Source organism: Chelonia mydas, chromosome 6 (assembly GCF_015237465.2).
Source record: "Chelonia mydas isolate rCheMyd1 chromosome 6, rCheMyd1.pri.v2, whole genome shotgun sequence".
In the NCBI taxonomy this organism is placed as follows: domain Eukaryota; kingdom Metazoa; phylum Chordata; order Testudines; family Cheloniidae; genus Chelonia; species Chelonia mydas.
In genome coordinates, this window is record NC_051246.2 from 61,658,751 (window position 1) to 61,673,559 (window position 14,809).

General features: G+C 50.1%; 1 protein-coding gene across 2 annotated transcripts; it reads right to left on the reverse strand.

The window, feature by feature from the left end:
• Window positions 1–622: 622 nt before the first annotated feature.
• Window positions 623–14,743, reverse strand: ARFGAP2 (ADP ribosylation factor GTPase activating protein 2). Of its 2 annotated transcripts, XM_037900203.1 has the most exons (17): window positions 14,612–14,743; window positions 13,948–14,066; window positions 12,107–12,179; window positions 11,392–11,523; window positions 11,227–11,307; window positions 10,247–10,349; window positions 9,447–9,503; window positions 8,691–8,735; window positions 7,849–7,901; window positions 7,191–7,327; window positions 6,428–6,559; window positions 5,768–5,896; window positions 5,550–5,681; window positions 4,233–4,359; window positions 3,989–4,082; window positions 3,694–3,812; window positions 623–3,109 (listed from the first exon to the last, which is right to left on the reverse strand). In XM_037900203.1, exons 1-17 carry the CDS (start codon window positions 14,681–14,683, stop codon window positions 3,089–3,091), a joined length of 1,626 nt encoding a protein of 541 aa, XP_037756131.1. In that variant the 5' UTR covers window positions 14,684–14,743; the 3' UTR covers window positions 623–3,088. The 2 variants fall into 2 exon arrangements, with proteins under 2 accessions (XP_037756131.1, XP_037756132.1); XM_037900204.1 differs by lacking the exon at window positions 8,691–8,735.
• Window positions 14,744–14,809: the final 66 nt, after the last annotated feature.

The following is a 14,809-nucleotide window of genomic DNA, read 5'->3' on the forward strand; positions in this document are numbered from 1 at the left end:
TATAATCATCCCAACCCAAAGAATTATAAACCCAGGAAATTCATGTAGTGGTTAAACTTAAAACCTAACTCTGACATTCCAGGGTTTAACATCCCTTTAGAGCAGTAGCTTAGAATAAACTACATTAAACTCTCAACCTTAGCTCCACCTAAGCTTGGTTTCTCTAGGAACCCCAAACAGTGGGGCATCACTTTCCCCAGCTGGTGGCTTGATGTTTACTTGCAGTTTACTGATAGAGCTGCCACGCACACAAGGGCTGGCCTGGCCTGTCCCTAGACCAATCAAGCCAGCTTCAGCTCCAAGGCAAGGGTGGAAGGTTGTTAGTAAGTGGATTGCTCTACCCACCACCCACTTCTCCACTCGCTGCTGCCTCATTCCAGTAAGCTGCATAGCCCAGCATAAGCCGGCAGGAAAGAATTAGAAGAGAAGGGGGTGGTTAGTGATTTGAAAACCCAAATCAGAACACAGCCATAGCCCAGCCAGTACAGAGCATCCCTCATGTAGCCCATGTTACAGAAGGGGGAGCTGCCCACATTTGCTCAGCCTGCTCCCTCTCGCTCCTCCCTGCACAAACCCGCCCAGCACCCCAGGCCCATTCTAGAAAGAGACTAGACAGAGAACATACAGGTGTCTGATTTTATTTAGTTGAGGGAGGGAGTTCCACTTCACTCCTCCTCATATGGCTGAGCCCTGAGCCCAGCCACAAACACAGTTAATTGATACCCTTATCTCCTAAATAATACGAACAGTCCAGAGAAGAGAAATCCCTTCCCATCTCAGAGCAGAAGGAGCACCAGGCCATAGCACCAACCTTTGCCATCCTCTCCCTCAGACAGAGAGTAGCTGGAGAGGCTGCCGCTGCTTTGCTCCAAGACAATTTTAACAGTTAAAATCTAAGCATCAGTGCATATTTCAGAGCCCAGGGAGCACGATCTGGAGGAGGTGCACAGGGGATAGGGGAAGAACTGCAGGAAGGCAAAGCAGGTAGATGCTCAGATCCTGCGACTGTACAAGTTAAGGTTGTGTGTCTGCACTGTACAATGAACAACCACAGAAAGGAGGGTGGGTAAGACCCTGCTGGGCCTTTAAGTCAGATGGCTAGAGCTTTCCCCCTGGCTTCCCCCACTCCAGCAAATCTCCCCATCACTGTAGGATCTAGGCACCAAACACACATTAAAACATAAGGGGGCAACAGTCACTGCCCCTACAAGGGAATTAGGTCCAACCTGTAACCACTGTGCTGCTGCTACACCTTACAGGTTGACAGACTCATAGGGGAGTCTGCACAGGTGAGGACTGTCCACAGCTATTCCTCTGCCAACAAGTGCTCAGAAAAAAACAACCCAGAAGTGTATTGGACCATAATTTAATTCCCCTGTTAAAATTAGGGGAGAATTCAGCAAAATGAAGAGATCCTGCCCCTCAGTAGTCTAGCATGAAGGAACTCAACTTAAGGAAGCTCCAGGTCGGTGTGCTGCACACAGAGGCTCAGCATACTCTGCACTAGGATCCTGGCTGGTGCCATGCCCCTGCTACTTGGGCATCAAGGCAGCATTGATAGGAGGGAAAGGAAAGGGGAACACCCTTTGCCTTTTCTACTCACAGAGGTACTCAGCTAAAGTAACTTCAAAAAGGAAAAGGCCCAGAACCACTGTGCTGGGAGGAGCAGGGTCCAGCTTGAGCTGTTCCATCTCCATGTGCACAGAACAAGTGGAACCAGAGAGGGGACTGGAGCATGGAATTCAAGCAAACCAGTCTGGGAGACCCAGCACACCTGGGAGACTTGGCCCTGGGCTGAGCTATGCTGGCTGAATTGCTCTGAGTGGAAGTTCGGCCAGTAGAACAAATGGCCGCTGCCTCTATTTCCACACAGAATTTGAGTTCTCATTTGTAAGAGTGTTGGGCCCTTTTCCCATTGCTAAGTGCCTTCAGCCCAGCCCTCAAGGGCCACCTCTAGGGGTGGCCTGCAAGTATTAACACTGTTGACACTTCCTGGTCAGGAGTAGAGAACCATCAGGAGGCAAGGTGGTTTGACACTATACATTATACAATTCCTCTCTGTGTCCCATGCCACCCCACCCCACAAGAGGTTCTGATCTGTTCCTCAAACAAAGCATGCACACACAGCCTAGCATTGCCAACCCTCCAAGATTGTCCTGGAGTCTCCAGGAATTAAAGATTAGTCTTTAATTAAAGATAACGTCATGTGATGAAACCTCCAGGAACATGCCCAACCAAAATTGGTAACCCTGTCACAGCCCCAGCTTAGCTCGAAGAAGCTGAACAAGAGGTGTGCCTGGGAAATAAGACATCCTGGGTTTCTACAGTTAGCCTGCAGATACCTCTGCAATGCTCAGCTCCCTCTGGAATCCAGGCCTAAGCTTGGCCTCCTGATGTAACAAGACTAAGTTCTTGCTTTGCTGGGGTTATTCTGTCTATGCTGATTTACAGAAACAGTAAGTGTGACTTAATTTACAGAAGGGAGGTGCTCCCACTTACTACGCTACCAAAACAGGTTCCTGCATGTCCTAGGAAAACCCAATGTTATTTTCACAACAACATTTACTGCTATTTCCCACTGCTCCTGCCATGTGGTGACTGAATGGAGCTTCCCTCCTCAGCACATTAGCTCTGCCATTCTAGCCTGTGTATGGGGAAGGGGTGGCAGCACTGAGCAAGACACATGGGGGTCATTTCCTTGTGGACCTGATGATAGGGGGCAAGTGGGAACTCCCTAGACAGAGTCACTTGTTCAGACAACAAGCTATGGGCCAGTGAGGGCTGGAGCTACCTGCACCTCCTGTCTCACAGGTCAGAGCAACGTGGGGTTTCTGAGACCAGGCCTCCCACCCTAGTGGCTGAAGGTTTGGTTTGAGGGCATATTGGTTTCTAATAGAGATGAGATTCCAGAGCTATTTGGAAAGGATGTTGGGCATGGGCATCTCCTCATGCCCTTCTGTTTCTGTTGACCTCACCCACCCCACCCCAGACAGACAGACAAACAGAATCCTGCAGCATAACTCCAAGCAACTCAAGGTGAGACTGGTGCCTCTCGCTGGCATTCGTCTGAGCTGCAGTCCCATGGTCATCAATATGAGCCATAGCGATCCTGAGGAAGGAAACACACCCTGAGTCACTGTCCCAACCACTCACATTATGAGGAGACAGCTGCAGATAGGAACACCCAGAGATGCTTAACATTCCTAGGGACTTGAGAGACAGACCAGCACAGAGCTAATCACAAACATTTGGGATGCCAGGCCAAAAGGCAGGTCAGAGGAAAGCAGTCCCACCGTGGAGGACTCTGCCCAGGGATGCAGAATGGGGGCGAAGGAGACCTTAGGGCAATAAAGGGTCTTCTTTACCAGTGCAAGAAGGTGCTCTGAAATCAGCCCCAAAACAGATTTACTACAGTGGCATGGAATGGCCTCAGCTACTGGAGGGCAGCGGTCATTAATTGTAGCATGAAAATGCCTGCACAGGAACTGGTCCCTGCAAACCCACTGTGCATATGCAGAGCCCAAGCAGAGGATAAGGGAAGGCAGCTTCCTGCAGATGAGGCAAGAGGTAGGAGGCTGAAATCCATAGGGTCCAAATTCAACTTATTTGCCCTGCTGTTTATCTGAACATGCCCAGTAGGTAGGACGCCCAGACCCCCACCCCTGGCCACAGTGAGGAACACCCCTGCCTCACCTGGAGAGAGTTCATCACACCGTTGGCTAGAACGGCCATCTTGCCAGCAACAGATTTTACTCCTTGCTTGAACTGGGTGATGTCAGCTGCAGGCAGCACGTTCCCAATTGACACGCCACCTGCCAAGAGCCAGCAAAAGGGGTGGGTTGGGGTCTGAGGGCAAGAATAGCCCCCTCCCAGCAGGCCCTGCTTATTCAGCGCCATAGCAGCCCCTCAGCCATGACCCTTCTAGGCTTAGATCCAGGAGTCTGCCATTGTCTGCCCGCTCCCCTCCCTTAGCTAGGTACTAACAAACCTGCTGAGTGTGCGTTCTCAGCCTCCCCAAAGAGGTCTGCGGAGCTGATGGCACTGCTGCCGGAGAGCTGCTGCAATCGAGACCTGGCTTCATACTGCATCAAGGAGAAAGCAGAAGACTCAGACACAACAGAAAGGGATGAAACCAGGGCTTGAGACAGGATGGGAGAGGGTCAGGCCAGGGGACAAGTACCAGCCCAAGTACAGCAGGAAAGGCAGGTGCGGGGGATAAGTGTGGCACTTACCTCAGCATCTGCTTCCCGCCCAAAGAACATATCTGAGGAGATGGCTTTGGCCCCGGCGAACTTCTGCCGAGCTTCATTTGATTCCACTGCAGATGTCCTGCTCTCTACCTCCCTCCTATTGGTGGGTCTGAGGGAGATGAGACAGGACAGAGACCTCATTAGATCTTTGTGCGCACTGAAGCAGCAAGGAAGGCAGCTTATCAGCTCCGCTCTGCTGACACCCACATTGCAAACCTACAAAGCCACAGGCATGAGCCACTGCTGATCCCCCGTCAGGAGGGCAGTTTAGCAAAGCAGTCATGAGGTTCTGTTGTGATTAGTAGCCCTAAAAATTTACCCCAGTTGTAGCTCAAATGTAAAAAGTATGTGTAAGTTCATAAATAAATGTTACAATAACCCATAACTTTCTGCCTGTTTGAAAATTAATCATGGAAAATAGGTCAAGTTGTTTTCAATAATCAGTGTTAAACAAGTGTAAGGGAACCATACAGAGCAATTGGATTAGTGCAAACAAAAAAGGGCCTGCTGATACGGTTCAAGGACTGTTGAAACCATGGTTGGTAAAACATCCTTTACACCACAGGACAGAGTACAATTAACCCTTTCCTTTTCATCAAAAAAGGTTGTTTTGAAAATAAGAGGCTCTGATATTTTGCCTCCAAAAAGAAAAATTTTAATAGATTTAATTAAGTTTGTTTGGCATAATCGCACAATTCCAGTTTCACTATAAATGTTTTTGTTATAATTTCTTGGATCTGATCCCTGAACTTTCAACACTGGAATGAATGCTTTTGGGTGTTTGCCAAGGAACCAAGTAAAACCAAGGCCTCTGTAGAAAGAACCCCCAAACTTAAGCATCACTGTTCTATTGTTGGACAGTGGAATTTATAAAACACCTTTAAAAACTCTTTTGGTCCTTGAGATCAGTGCAAGAGTTCCCGTTGTGTCACTAGGCCATGGGCTTCCCTGTTAGGCGAGTCAAAGGCCAGAGTCTCTTTCACTAAGGAGCCAGTGTAGATACTGGGTACTTCCTGTCTCAGTGACCTAGCCCAAGGGACTGCTCTGGGTGACACACTGAAGGCTCTATTTCGTTTTTGGTTGCTGTACCCATGGCGAGATGAGGTTTCCATAGATCCTGCTCATAGCGCAAGGCATGGGAGAGGCTTGTGGGGCTGGGGTTTAATCATCTGTGTTTGGACACTGACATCGTCGCTAGCCTGGTTCCCCTCGGACACCAGCCTAGTTCCACCTCACTGCAAGGCCCATCCCTTGGATCCAGAGTCTGAGCTCCAGGAGCAGCAAAGTGGTGCCCTTTACCTCTCTCCAATGGGCCGGATGCTGGAGATGGTCACTGCAGCCTCCTCCTCCCCTTTGTCAACACCCCAGGAGGAATCTGTTTCCCATCGCGAGCTGAAGGCATCTCCCAGTGAGAAGGGATTATCTTTGTACCTAGGGACCAAGCACAGGGGACTCAGCTAGGTCAGCCACAGGAAACCCAGGGCTAAGTCAAAGACCACAATGAGGTTCAGCCTTACTTGGGGGGTCCAGATGTGAAGCCTCCGGCATCTTCAAACAAGTCCAGCTGGGAGCGAGAGGATTTTGCAGCCACTGGTGTCTCCTGCTCAATCACTTGCATCTCAGACAGCACGGAGTGAGAGACGGAACTAACAAGGAGGAAGGGAGTCAAGGCTTGGGCTTCAGGGACCCCCAACCAGGGGGTGGCAGTATCCACCCAACTCTACAGCATCCTGCTTCAACTAGAACTGACCAACCCTGAGAAGATGTGGGTGCTAAGAATCATGAGCCAGCAGAGCCTGGCTCCAGCACCATCTCATGATGCAATTGGACTAATTCAACTCCACCTAGGAGTCTACTGGACTGAGATACCAAGTGTTCTTTCACCTCTCCATAACCCAACGATGCTGCAGGATAGCAAATGCCACCAATAATGCCCAGGGGGTCAGAGACCTATGGGGGGGCCAGGCTTTGAGTAGAATGCAGGGCCCGCCTCATCCTCACCAGGGATGGGAGTGATTCCAGACACGGCTCACCACACAGGCATTCTGAATCACAATTCAAACACTTATCTGTTACGATGGCAGCAGGCTCCCGCACTAATCTAAGCCAGAGCAAAGCACCCCCAGATAGTCTTTCCTGCAGCAAAGTACCACACCAGGCATCCCCAAAATAAATACCTTCTGGACACCAATCCCATGCCCAGTCTCTCAGCTTGTTCACGTTTCTTCCCTTCCAGGTTCTGAAGTTTCTTTTCCTCCTTTTTCCGATCGATCTGCAACTCCTGATAGGCCAGTCGCATTGAAGTGACTCTAAAGGAAACAACAGGAGTGGATACAAGGTCACCTCTCCCCCAAGGTGAATTCTGTGGAACGATGGGGTGGAGGGGGAAGAAAAAAAAAAATCAAAAATCACTCTGGTCATATCTACACTGGGAAAGGTAGGTTTATGCAAAAACAAAGCAATCACATTGTAAAATCCTAGCATAGAAAGGGCATGCTGTAGTTTTCTCGATGTAGCTTGATCTACACTAGGATTTCATATTGTGTTCACTTTCTTATAAAAGACTAGTGTACAAAGTCTCTGAGCACAAACAGCAGGTCCTGATCCCAGGCCAGTCTTTGGATCAGGCCCAAAAATGGCATTAGTGGAACAGAGCCAGAATCTATGGAGCAACAGGGAACTGCCACATCTACCAACCCAAACCCCTTTCAGAGGCACTGAATCAAATAGTCACAGCAATGCTGCTTCTGCCTTGCTGGAGGGACAACTCCTACTTCAGATTACCTTCTGCTCCTGCCCAGAGAGCTACTTTGCTGCTTGTTCAGCACCTACAGGCTAAGAGTTCTCAGGGTAGAGAGCATCAGCCTTATGCCAATTTCATTGCCCTGGCAAGCAAGTATTCAGCCCATGACTGTGGCTTCCCCAGTGCTTGACACTCACATGGACTCCTCAGCTTGTTTCCTCGACTCCACCAACTGCTGCTCCCTCAGCTTCTCAGCCACTTGGGCTTGTCGCTCTATCTCACTGAAGCTCTGGCTGCTCACTTTCTGGGCTCCAAGCCCCTTTTTTGCACCCAGCTGGATAAAACAGACCCAGAGTGAGAATTTCTCCTTAAGACGGCCAGGGGAGTTCAGGGCCCATCAGAAATACCCAGCACGTCAGGCCTTCAGCTTTTCTGGTTCAGTGCCCCACACCACATAGCAGCAAGTGACTGATGTTTCAGGAAGCACCCACAGAGAGTGAACTGAACTACTTGTGCAATGCAGTATGGGATTGGCCACGTGCGTTCTGGGCCCACCCGTGGTACTCACAATACTGCAAGGCGTGATAGTTTCACTGCCTTCAATTTAGCAAGGCATTGAGTGTGCGGGGGGAAGGAAGAACGAGTAGAGCAGAGCCTCATCAATTGGCTAATCAGGCAGAAAGCAAAGGTTTCATGAACAGGCATCAGACACCTCAGAAGGAGGGCCAGGTTCCGAGGCAGCCTCAATAAGGGTAGCAACGTGAGGTGCCAGGGAACAAGCCGTGACCAGGGGATGGAAAGCAGGGATGCATAAGGTGCAAGGGAGAGCCCCCTGTAATAGGAGCTCCGACATACCCCTTTCTTGGCAGTGCCTGGCTTCTTCTTTCCAATGAGGGAAGATTTTAGTTCTGGAACAGGAAGGGAGGAGTGAGTGAACAGGAGTGAAAGCATTCAACAAGCTGGGGTTAGTTCATAACAGCCCAGGCAACAGCCCACACACAAAAATCCACAGCCCAGCCGCAACGAAGTCCAGGACACATCATGCAGTTTCACGGCACAGCCCAGGTGACTTCACCCGGCCAAGAATGAAGCAGCGAGACCACCATGAAGAATGAGAAGCTCCAGGCACACAGGTTGTGGGCCTGGATGGGAGGATGTCACTCTGAGGGAAGTTCTGGCTGCACCAATAAGTGACATGTCATGCAGCTGGTGTCCTCTATTTGGTGGTGAAGGTGGGGTCAATGGACAAAGACTCGATCTGTCTGTTGGGAGAGCTCCAGCAGTGTCTCAGAAAGGAAAGGCAGCACCAGGGAGAGGTGGGGAAAGCGGGGTTGGTGCCCACCAAAGATGCCTCTAGGGAGAGTCATCCGGAAAGCCAGAAGAGTCCAAGCAGCTGGCAGCATAGCTATGCCCCAGTTACAGGGAGACATCTGGAAGGGGCACTGAACCACTGTGCCCGGGAGGCTGGTTGTGAAGACCCCACACCGAAGGATGGATCCCAAAGCCCAATGGGGCACAGAGGCAGCCAGCAGCTTCCCTCACCCTTCCTTCCACCTGGAATCTGCCACTTCGGGGGCAGAAGTTTGGATGTACTCTGCTGCCCAGGAAGCCAACATTAGGGCTGAAGGCAGAATCACAGAAGAGGGCAGGCAGAGGTGCCACAAGCAGCCAGTGCAGGCTATTTGTTAGCCAGTTACCTCTGGCAGGAGCAGAGCCTTGTGCAGACAGACACATGGACGCGTCTGAGGGAGAGAAACAAACACAGGGAGGGAAAGGTTTACTCTTGGACTAAGGTTTACATCAGGCCTGAGCACAGTGCAGGTCAGGAGCGCACACACTTCCTAATAGGGAGATGCAGGCTCCAGCCACACACTACAGAGCCAGAAGGAGGACAGCATTGTGGGACCTGCCGTCCCTGTTGGCCACACCTCCATACTGAAGAGGAGGCTGAAGCGAGCTGATTGTATGCCAGTTATATGCTGTCATTGGGTTCCTAGAAAATTACTAGCATGGCCCTTGGGCAGTCAAGATCTAGTCACCTGTGCTAAACCCTAGAATGGGAGCAAGCTGTTGGGAATGAGATGCACATTTAAGTTTGGGTGAGGAGGGCAAACGAGGCAGGAAGCCTCCAGTACACAGAGTGGAATCAATGGCTGCAGAGCCTGGGCCTGTGGGTAACCTAACGAGAGCCAAGAGCACAATGTGATTGGAAAGCCAACAACAGATCCCTGAGGGCAGACTCCACAGGAGGATAAATTCCTATTATAGAACTAAGAATGGGCTGAAGCCAGTTCCAGCTCTACTGATCTCACTAGTGAAAACCTGCACAGACAGCTACTGTGCCAGGCCCACAGCCAGCTAGAGCCAAACAAGAATGACTCACTCCCAGGGACAGGGTAACAGGGAGAGGAGAGGCACTGATGTAGGAAAAACCAGAAGGCTCTCTCACTTACCCAGAGGAGCTTTAGGAGACGTACTCAACAAGTCAATAGATGGGCCTTCGTTGGACTCTATGGAGACAAGACGAGCAGTCAGACTACAGTGAGGAAAGAAGTTTACAGATTTACAGCCTCTCCTGCCTGACAGGGGGCTCTCAGTGCCCCAATCCCTAACAGATGCATTCCAGATGTTTCTCAGAAAGCTACAACATCCGTAGAGCGCAGATGACTCTTCACAGCAGCTGACAGTCTTCATTCAGCAAGTTACTCCTTCTAAAAATTTCTTCATTAAGTAAGTGAGTCAAGAAACCATTGAGCACCAGCTTACAGGGAGATGCATGAAGCTCTTTCAAGGAGCAGCTCTTCTTCCACATCCCTGATTCTCTGTGGCTCCCTTCCCTTCCTGCAACATCTACCTGGAAACAGAATCTCTATAACTCTATATTCACCCGCCCCTGCTCCATGCACCCCATATGCAGACCCCATATATTGCAAGGGACAGTGCAGAAAGCTGCAGCAGAAAGGATTATAAGGGCTGCAGATGAGCACCAAGAAAACAGGTCAGGCAAACCCCGAGTCATAAAGATCCTGTTTCCATGCACATGCTGCAAGGAGAGCAAAGAACTGCACAATATCTCTGATCTGGGAGCAGAATGAGTTTCCCAGACGTATCCATTTCACCGGAACTCCAACACCATGTTGCATGGAACTTCCACTCATTGCCCATGCAGGGAGCAAGGGAGAATCTGAGCCTTTCCAACCCCAGCCCAGTGAGATTCTTTGCTGGAAGAGAAGCTATTCAGCAGTGAACTCACGTGGCATCTCGCTGGTTTCCAATGGCTTTGCTGCTCTCTCAGACTCCAGTGAGGACAATGCTGGATTCTGACTGGCCTCTGCCACATCCCAGGTACTGGAAAGCTTAACGGTTGAAACATGATGCAATGAGTCTCAAGGGATAAATGACCTAGTACAGATACCAATCCCACCCCAGGTGAATAGTGACTCCACCCAGTTATAGATCAAAAGAGGATAACATGTACCCAAACTGCACATATCATAGCTTCTCCAGAGACACTGATGACGTTAGGGGCCAGTCAGCATTCCCTCAGGAGTTCTAAGAAATCATCAGTGGAGGGAGAATGGAGCTGAGCTGGACGCAGTGGGGTAGGGAGACAAGAGGGACAGTCTCATCAAGAGGTAGATAAATGGGATGCCATCACAATTTAGACTGAGATGAAGGACTGTCCATATTTGAGGGGATAACCCCCACCTGGCTCCCTGGGGGAGGGTAGAAGACTATCCTGGCTATCCTACATTCCCTCAGGTCTGTTCCCATTTTACTCCACTCACGAGAACCGTATGAGCAGTGGCCCAAATCTAACAGACCTGGGCCTCTAAACAGCAGGGGTGATTTGTACACAAGCTCCTGCTGGCTACCTCTCCTTGGCATAACAGTCAGAAAAAAAAAAAAAAAAAAAAAAAAGAGAGTCTATGTAGTAAAGGGATAGCCAAAACAAGGCAAAAAGGAGCTGACAGAGTTCTCCAGTGGTGCTCAGAGCTGTCCTTCACCTACAATGCAGAGTGGCAGCAGGCAGAAGTTCCAGTCTGCAATACTCCACTCCCGGACCATGCTATTGGCTGGGAACTGTAGTCTTCACAGGCTGCAGCTCCATATTACCAGCAAGGTCAGGTGCAATCAGCCTTTTTCATGTAAACAAGGTGTGAAAGCAGGCTCCTGGAAAGTTGACAAAGCAGCTTTCAACAGGGAGAGCCACATCTAGCTGGTTTGTCTCACCTGTGTGTGCTCCATGAAGAAGTCAGCATCATTCTTCTCAGGGGAATGGCCTGGGGTTCCACTCAGTCCATCTATCAGGAGCTGAAAGGAAGAAGACATCACATGTGACTCAGCAATCAGCATTATGCTTCTTTCCCACTGTGGTACAGGCTAGTCAGCACTTACACTGGTGCCATACTTGGCCATGGCAGCACTCGCCAGCTGCCGGATCTTCTCCCTGTACATCTGGGCAGCTCGGCTATTATACTTGGCATTGGCATCTGTGGTTGTGCAGCCATGTTGGCGGAAGAAGGCAGTCTGAGGAAAAGCGGATAATCAGTCTACAGACAGTCAAGTCAAACTCCCACAAGCATCAGACATCAGTAACCAACTTGAGAGCAGCAGTAACAGGAAGCGGGAACTTCCCAGAGAATGAGGAGTATAGGAGGAGTAAAGTGCTTTATCCCAGGAATATATCACCTACTGTTCAACTCTGCCTGCTCTTCCAGGATGCAGAGATTCAAGAACCCACTACCAGCCCTTCCCAGGGAGGTGTGCTTCTGAATCACAGCATGGGGCAAGGGCTTCTAGGCTCTTCCTGAGCAGAACTCCCTAATCTTTAAAAAAAAATCCTTCAGATCTCATGTAAGGGAGATCTAGGAAAATGACAGACCTATATATCAGGAGTCTCTAATCTCCACCAGGGTCACTGTTCTGACCCCTTAACTGGAGATAGAAAATGAAAGTGCCTCTCTTGTCCTGCAGGTATCCAGAGACAGCGAGAGGAGAATAGTATCCACGCACCAAGAAAGCCATGTCTGGAGGAGCTGGGCATACAGGAAGCAGAGAATGCCCACAACTGAAAGGGAAATCAAACAAAATGCCTATAGAGGTTCCTCACCGCATTGGCATTGCTGCCCACTTGCATACACCTCAGCTGGAACCAGCTCCAGTTTGAATCCAGCTCTGTAGACCTGTACAAGAACAAATCAGCTAGATCAAGAAGATGTAGGTGTCCTGGATTCAGAACCATGTTATTAGCCAGCCTGCTCTGAAAGTGACACTAATACACATCTGGGGGAACAGATGCTGGAACACATACTAAATGGAGAGAGAAACCTGGAAAGTAGAAATTCTTAGGGAGACAGCAGATGGGAAGTTTAACAGGAGGGTCACTCACTATAGCAAGCCAAAAAAAGATTGCAGTGGCTTCATATCAGTGAGCAGGGAAGGAACAGCTTTCTTCCATGGCTCTGGTGCATGTGCATCTGTGCCTGAAATAGTACCTTCTGTTCTGGCATCCAAGTGCCAAAAAGACAAAAGGGATGCAGATCAGAAAAGAGCAATACAGTCATCCAAGGGCTGAGGGTCTGAGTTATGATAAAGATGAAGAGGTAAATCTGTCTACTCTAGTTAAGACATGACTTAAGGAGAGACGAGTTTGTAAACATCCAAAGCGTGTAAACAGCAAAGAGAGTAACAGGAAGAAGTGGGAAAATTTGGACAAATAAATAGTAATTTCTATTACAATCATGCCTAGAGACCCCCAATTATAGACCAGGACCCCATTGCACTAGGCACTGTACAGACCCAACAAAAAGACAGTCCCTATCCTAAGGAGCTTAAATACCATGAGAAACACCAAGATAGCAGGACTTGTGAGGCTGAGGAACAATCTCTGCAATGGAAAGGATGGGAGTCCTATCATTTGAGACATGAACAAAACACCAGATAATGTTCAGTGATGACCTACCTTGCTGGGGTTGGTCTGAATAGGCCCAATACATCACCACCTCTTACTCTTCTTCTTCCTTGTGCTAATGCCATCAAATGGGATCTGCGCTATGAGCGCTCTCACTCCAAGGTGCCCTGGGAGCTGTGTCCACAGTCTCAGCCTCTATCACACCACATGCTAATACATCTTCTTCCTCTATGACATCCCTCCACTCTTTGGGCTGGCCTTAATTTGCTTGACTCTTTACCCACATGGTTGGCAAGACTGCACTTTACAGGACCAAACCATCTGAGCCTGAACTTCCTCATTCTTTTGTTTATGGGTCTCACTTTGAGTAAGTCTCTCACACACATATGCCTGACATGGCCTTTCTTCCTTACACCACTCATCCTCCTCAACATTTACTTTTCTGTGGAACCAATCATTTGTTCATTTTTCTTCTTTGTTGATCCACAATGAGCACTATACATTAAAACTGGACTGCCCATCATTTTTTTTAGACTTTCTCTTTTAATCTTACTGGTATCTTCCCTGTCACAAGCTACACCACTTATGTCTATCCATTTCAGTCGGGCATTTATCATCTTAGCTCTAATTTCATCCTTCATTTCCCCTCTTACTGATATTACTGAAAAGGGTGAAATTCTTTGCTAGTATTCCAGCTCTTACACAGAATAATCCAAATGCTCTTCCCTTAAGGGTAATGCACGTAACACACTGGTGGTCTGAGGACTATTTCACTGAGTTTCTTCATATGTTAAAAGAGCTGAGAGCCAAATTCAAAGCGTTACACATTCAGCAAGCTATACAGAAAATTGTGCACTTTTGAGAATAAAGTGCCTCCTGCTTGACAGAAGTCCTCCTGATAATCAAACCTCAGCTAATTCCAATAATTACAAGGTAAGCAAATGTTGTGAGTGAATGCATCCTTGATCTGCAGATCAAAACATCTCTCCGTTCCCCACAATGCATCCCCACATTTCAACTCCTGAGCTAAACATACAAACCTGATGAAGCTTAGGTGCACACCCAATGACCTGTGCACTCCAGAGCAGTCAATGCACAGAAATACGCCATAGGAAATACTGGCCCAGCTTGGATTCTTAGCACCACAGTCAAAGCAGGCCTAGAGGGAAATCAGAGCAAGGAAGAGTAAGGAAGTCAGAGAGGGTCTGAGAGATAGTCCTACCATCAGCTTGAGGAGCAACAGGGAGGTCTGAGCTGGGTAGGGTTGTATCCCCGTTTCCACAGGAAAGCAGCAGAGCTAGCAGATTAAATGCTAAAATAACAAGTGTCCCCTGGCGCTGGGCAGGCCCCCCGCATCCGCTTCCAGCCCCGCTCACCCCGTCCCGGCTGTGGCGTCCCGGGCCGCTGGGGCACTTCCAGCGGATCAACGCCCAGCACCACGGCTGGCTGCCTGGCCACCGGCCCCGGACGTGCCGCCACCCGGGAAGCTGCCCCTGCCCTGGCAGCGGGGCCGGCCGGCCCAGGCGAGAACGGGCCTGTCTCGCTGCCCGGCCGCGGGCACCCGAGGCCGGCAGGGGGCACAGTCCGGGGCAGCCCCCCAAGCCGGCAGGGGCCGGGCCCCGCAGCTTCAACGGAAGCAGAAGAGACAGGAAGCGGCTTCGGGGGCCCAGTCCCGACCGGGAGGACCCGGCCCCGCTCCGGTACCTTATTGGCCGGCGCCGCCCGCAGCCGCTTGAACAGAGTCTGAATCTCCGCCTTGCTCGGCTCCGCCGCCATGGTCTCTCCTTCCCAGAAAAGACCGGGGCGACGGGTCCCCGCAGGGTCCAATCCGCGCAGGGGCGGAACTGACGACGGGTCCCTGCCGGGGCCAACCACCGTCTACGCCGCCGCCATGACACCCGG

Coding starts and splice junctions, on each gene's coding strand:
- ARFGAP2 (XM_037900203.1), bottom strand. CDS start 14,683: ATGGCGGCGGAGCCGAGCAAGGCGGAGATTCAGACTCTGTTCAAGCGG. Junction 7,902..8,690: donor AGGCTCTGCTCCTGCCAGAG/GTAACTGGCTAA, acceptor TTCCTGTTCCAG/AACTAAAATCTTCCCTCATT. Junction 6,560..7,190: donor AAACAAGCTGAGGAGTCCAT/GTGAGTGTCAAG, acceptor TGTTTCCTTTAG/AGTCACTTCAATGCGACTGG.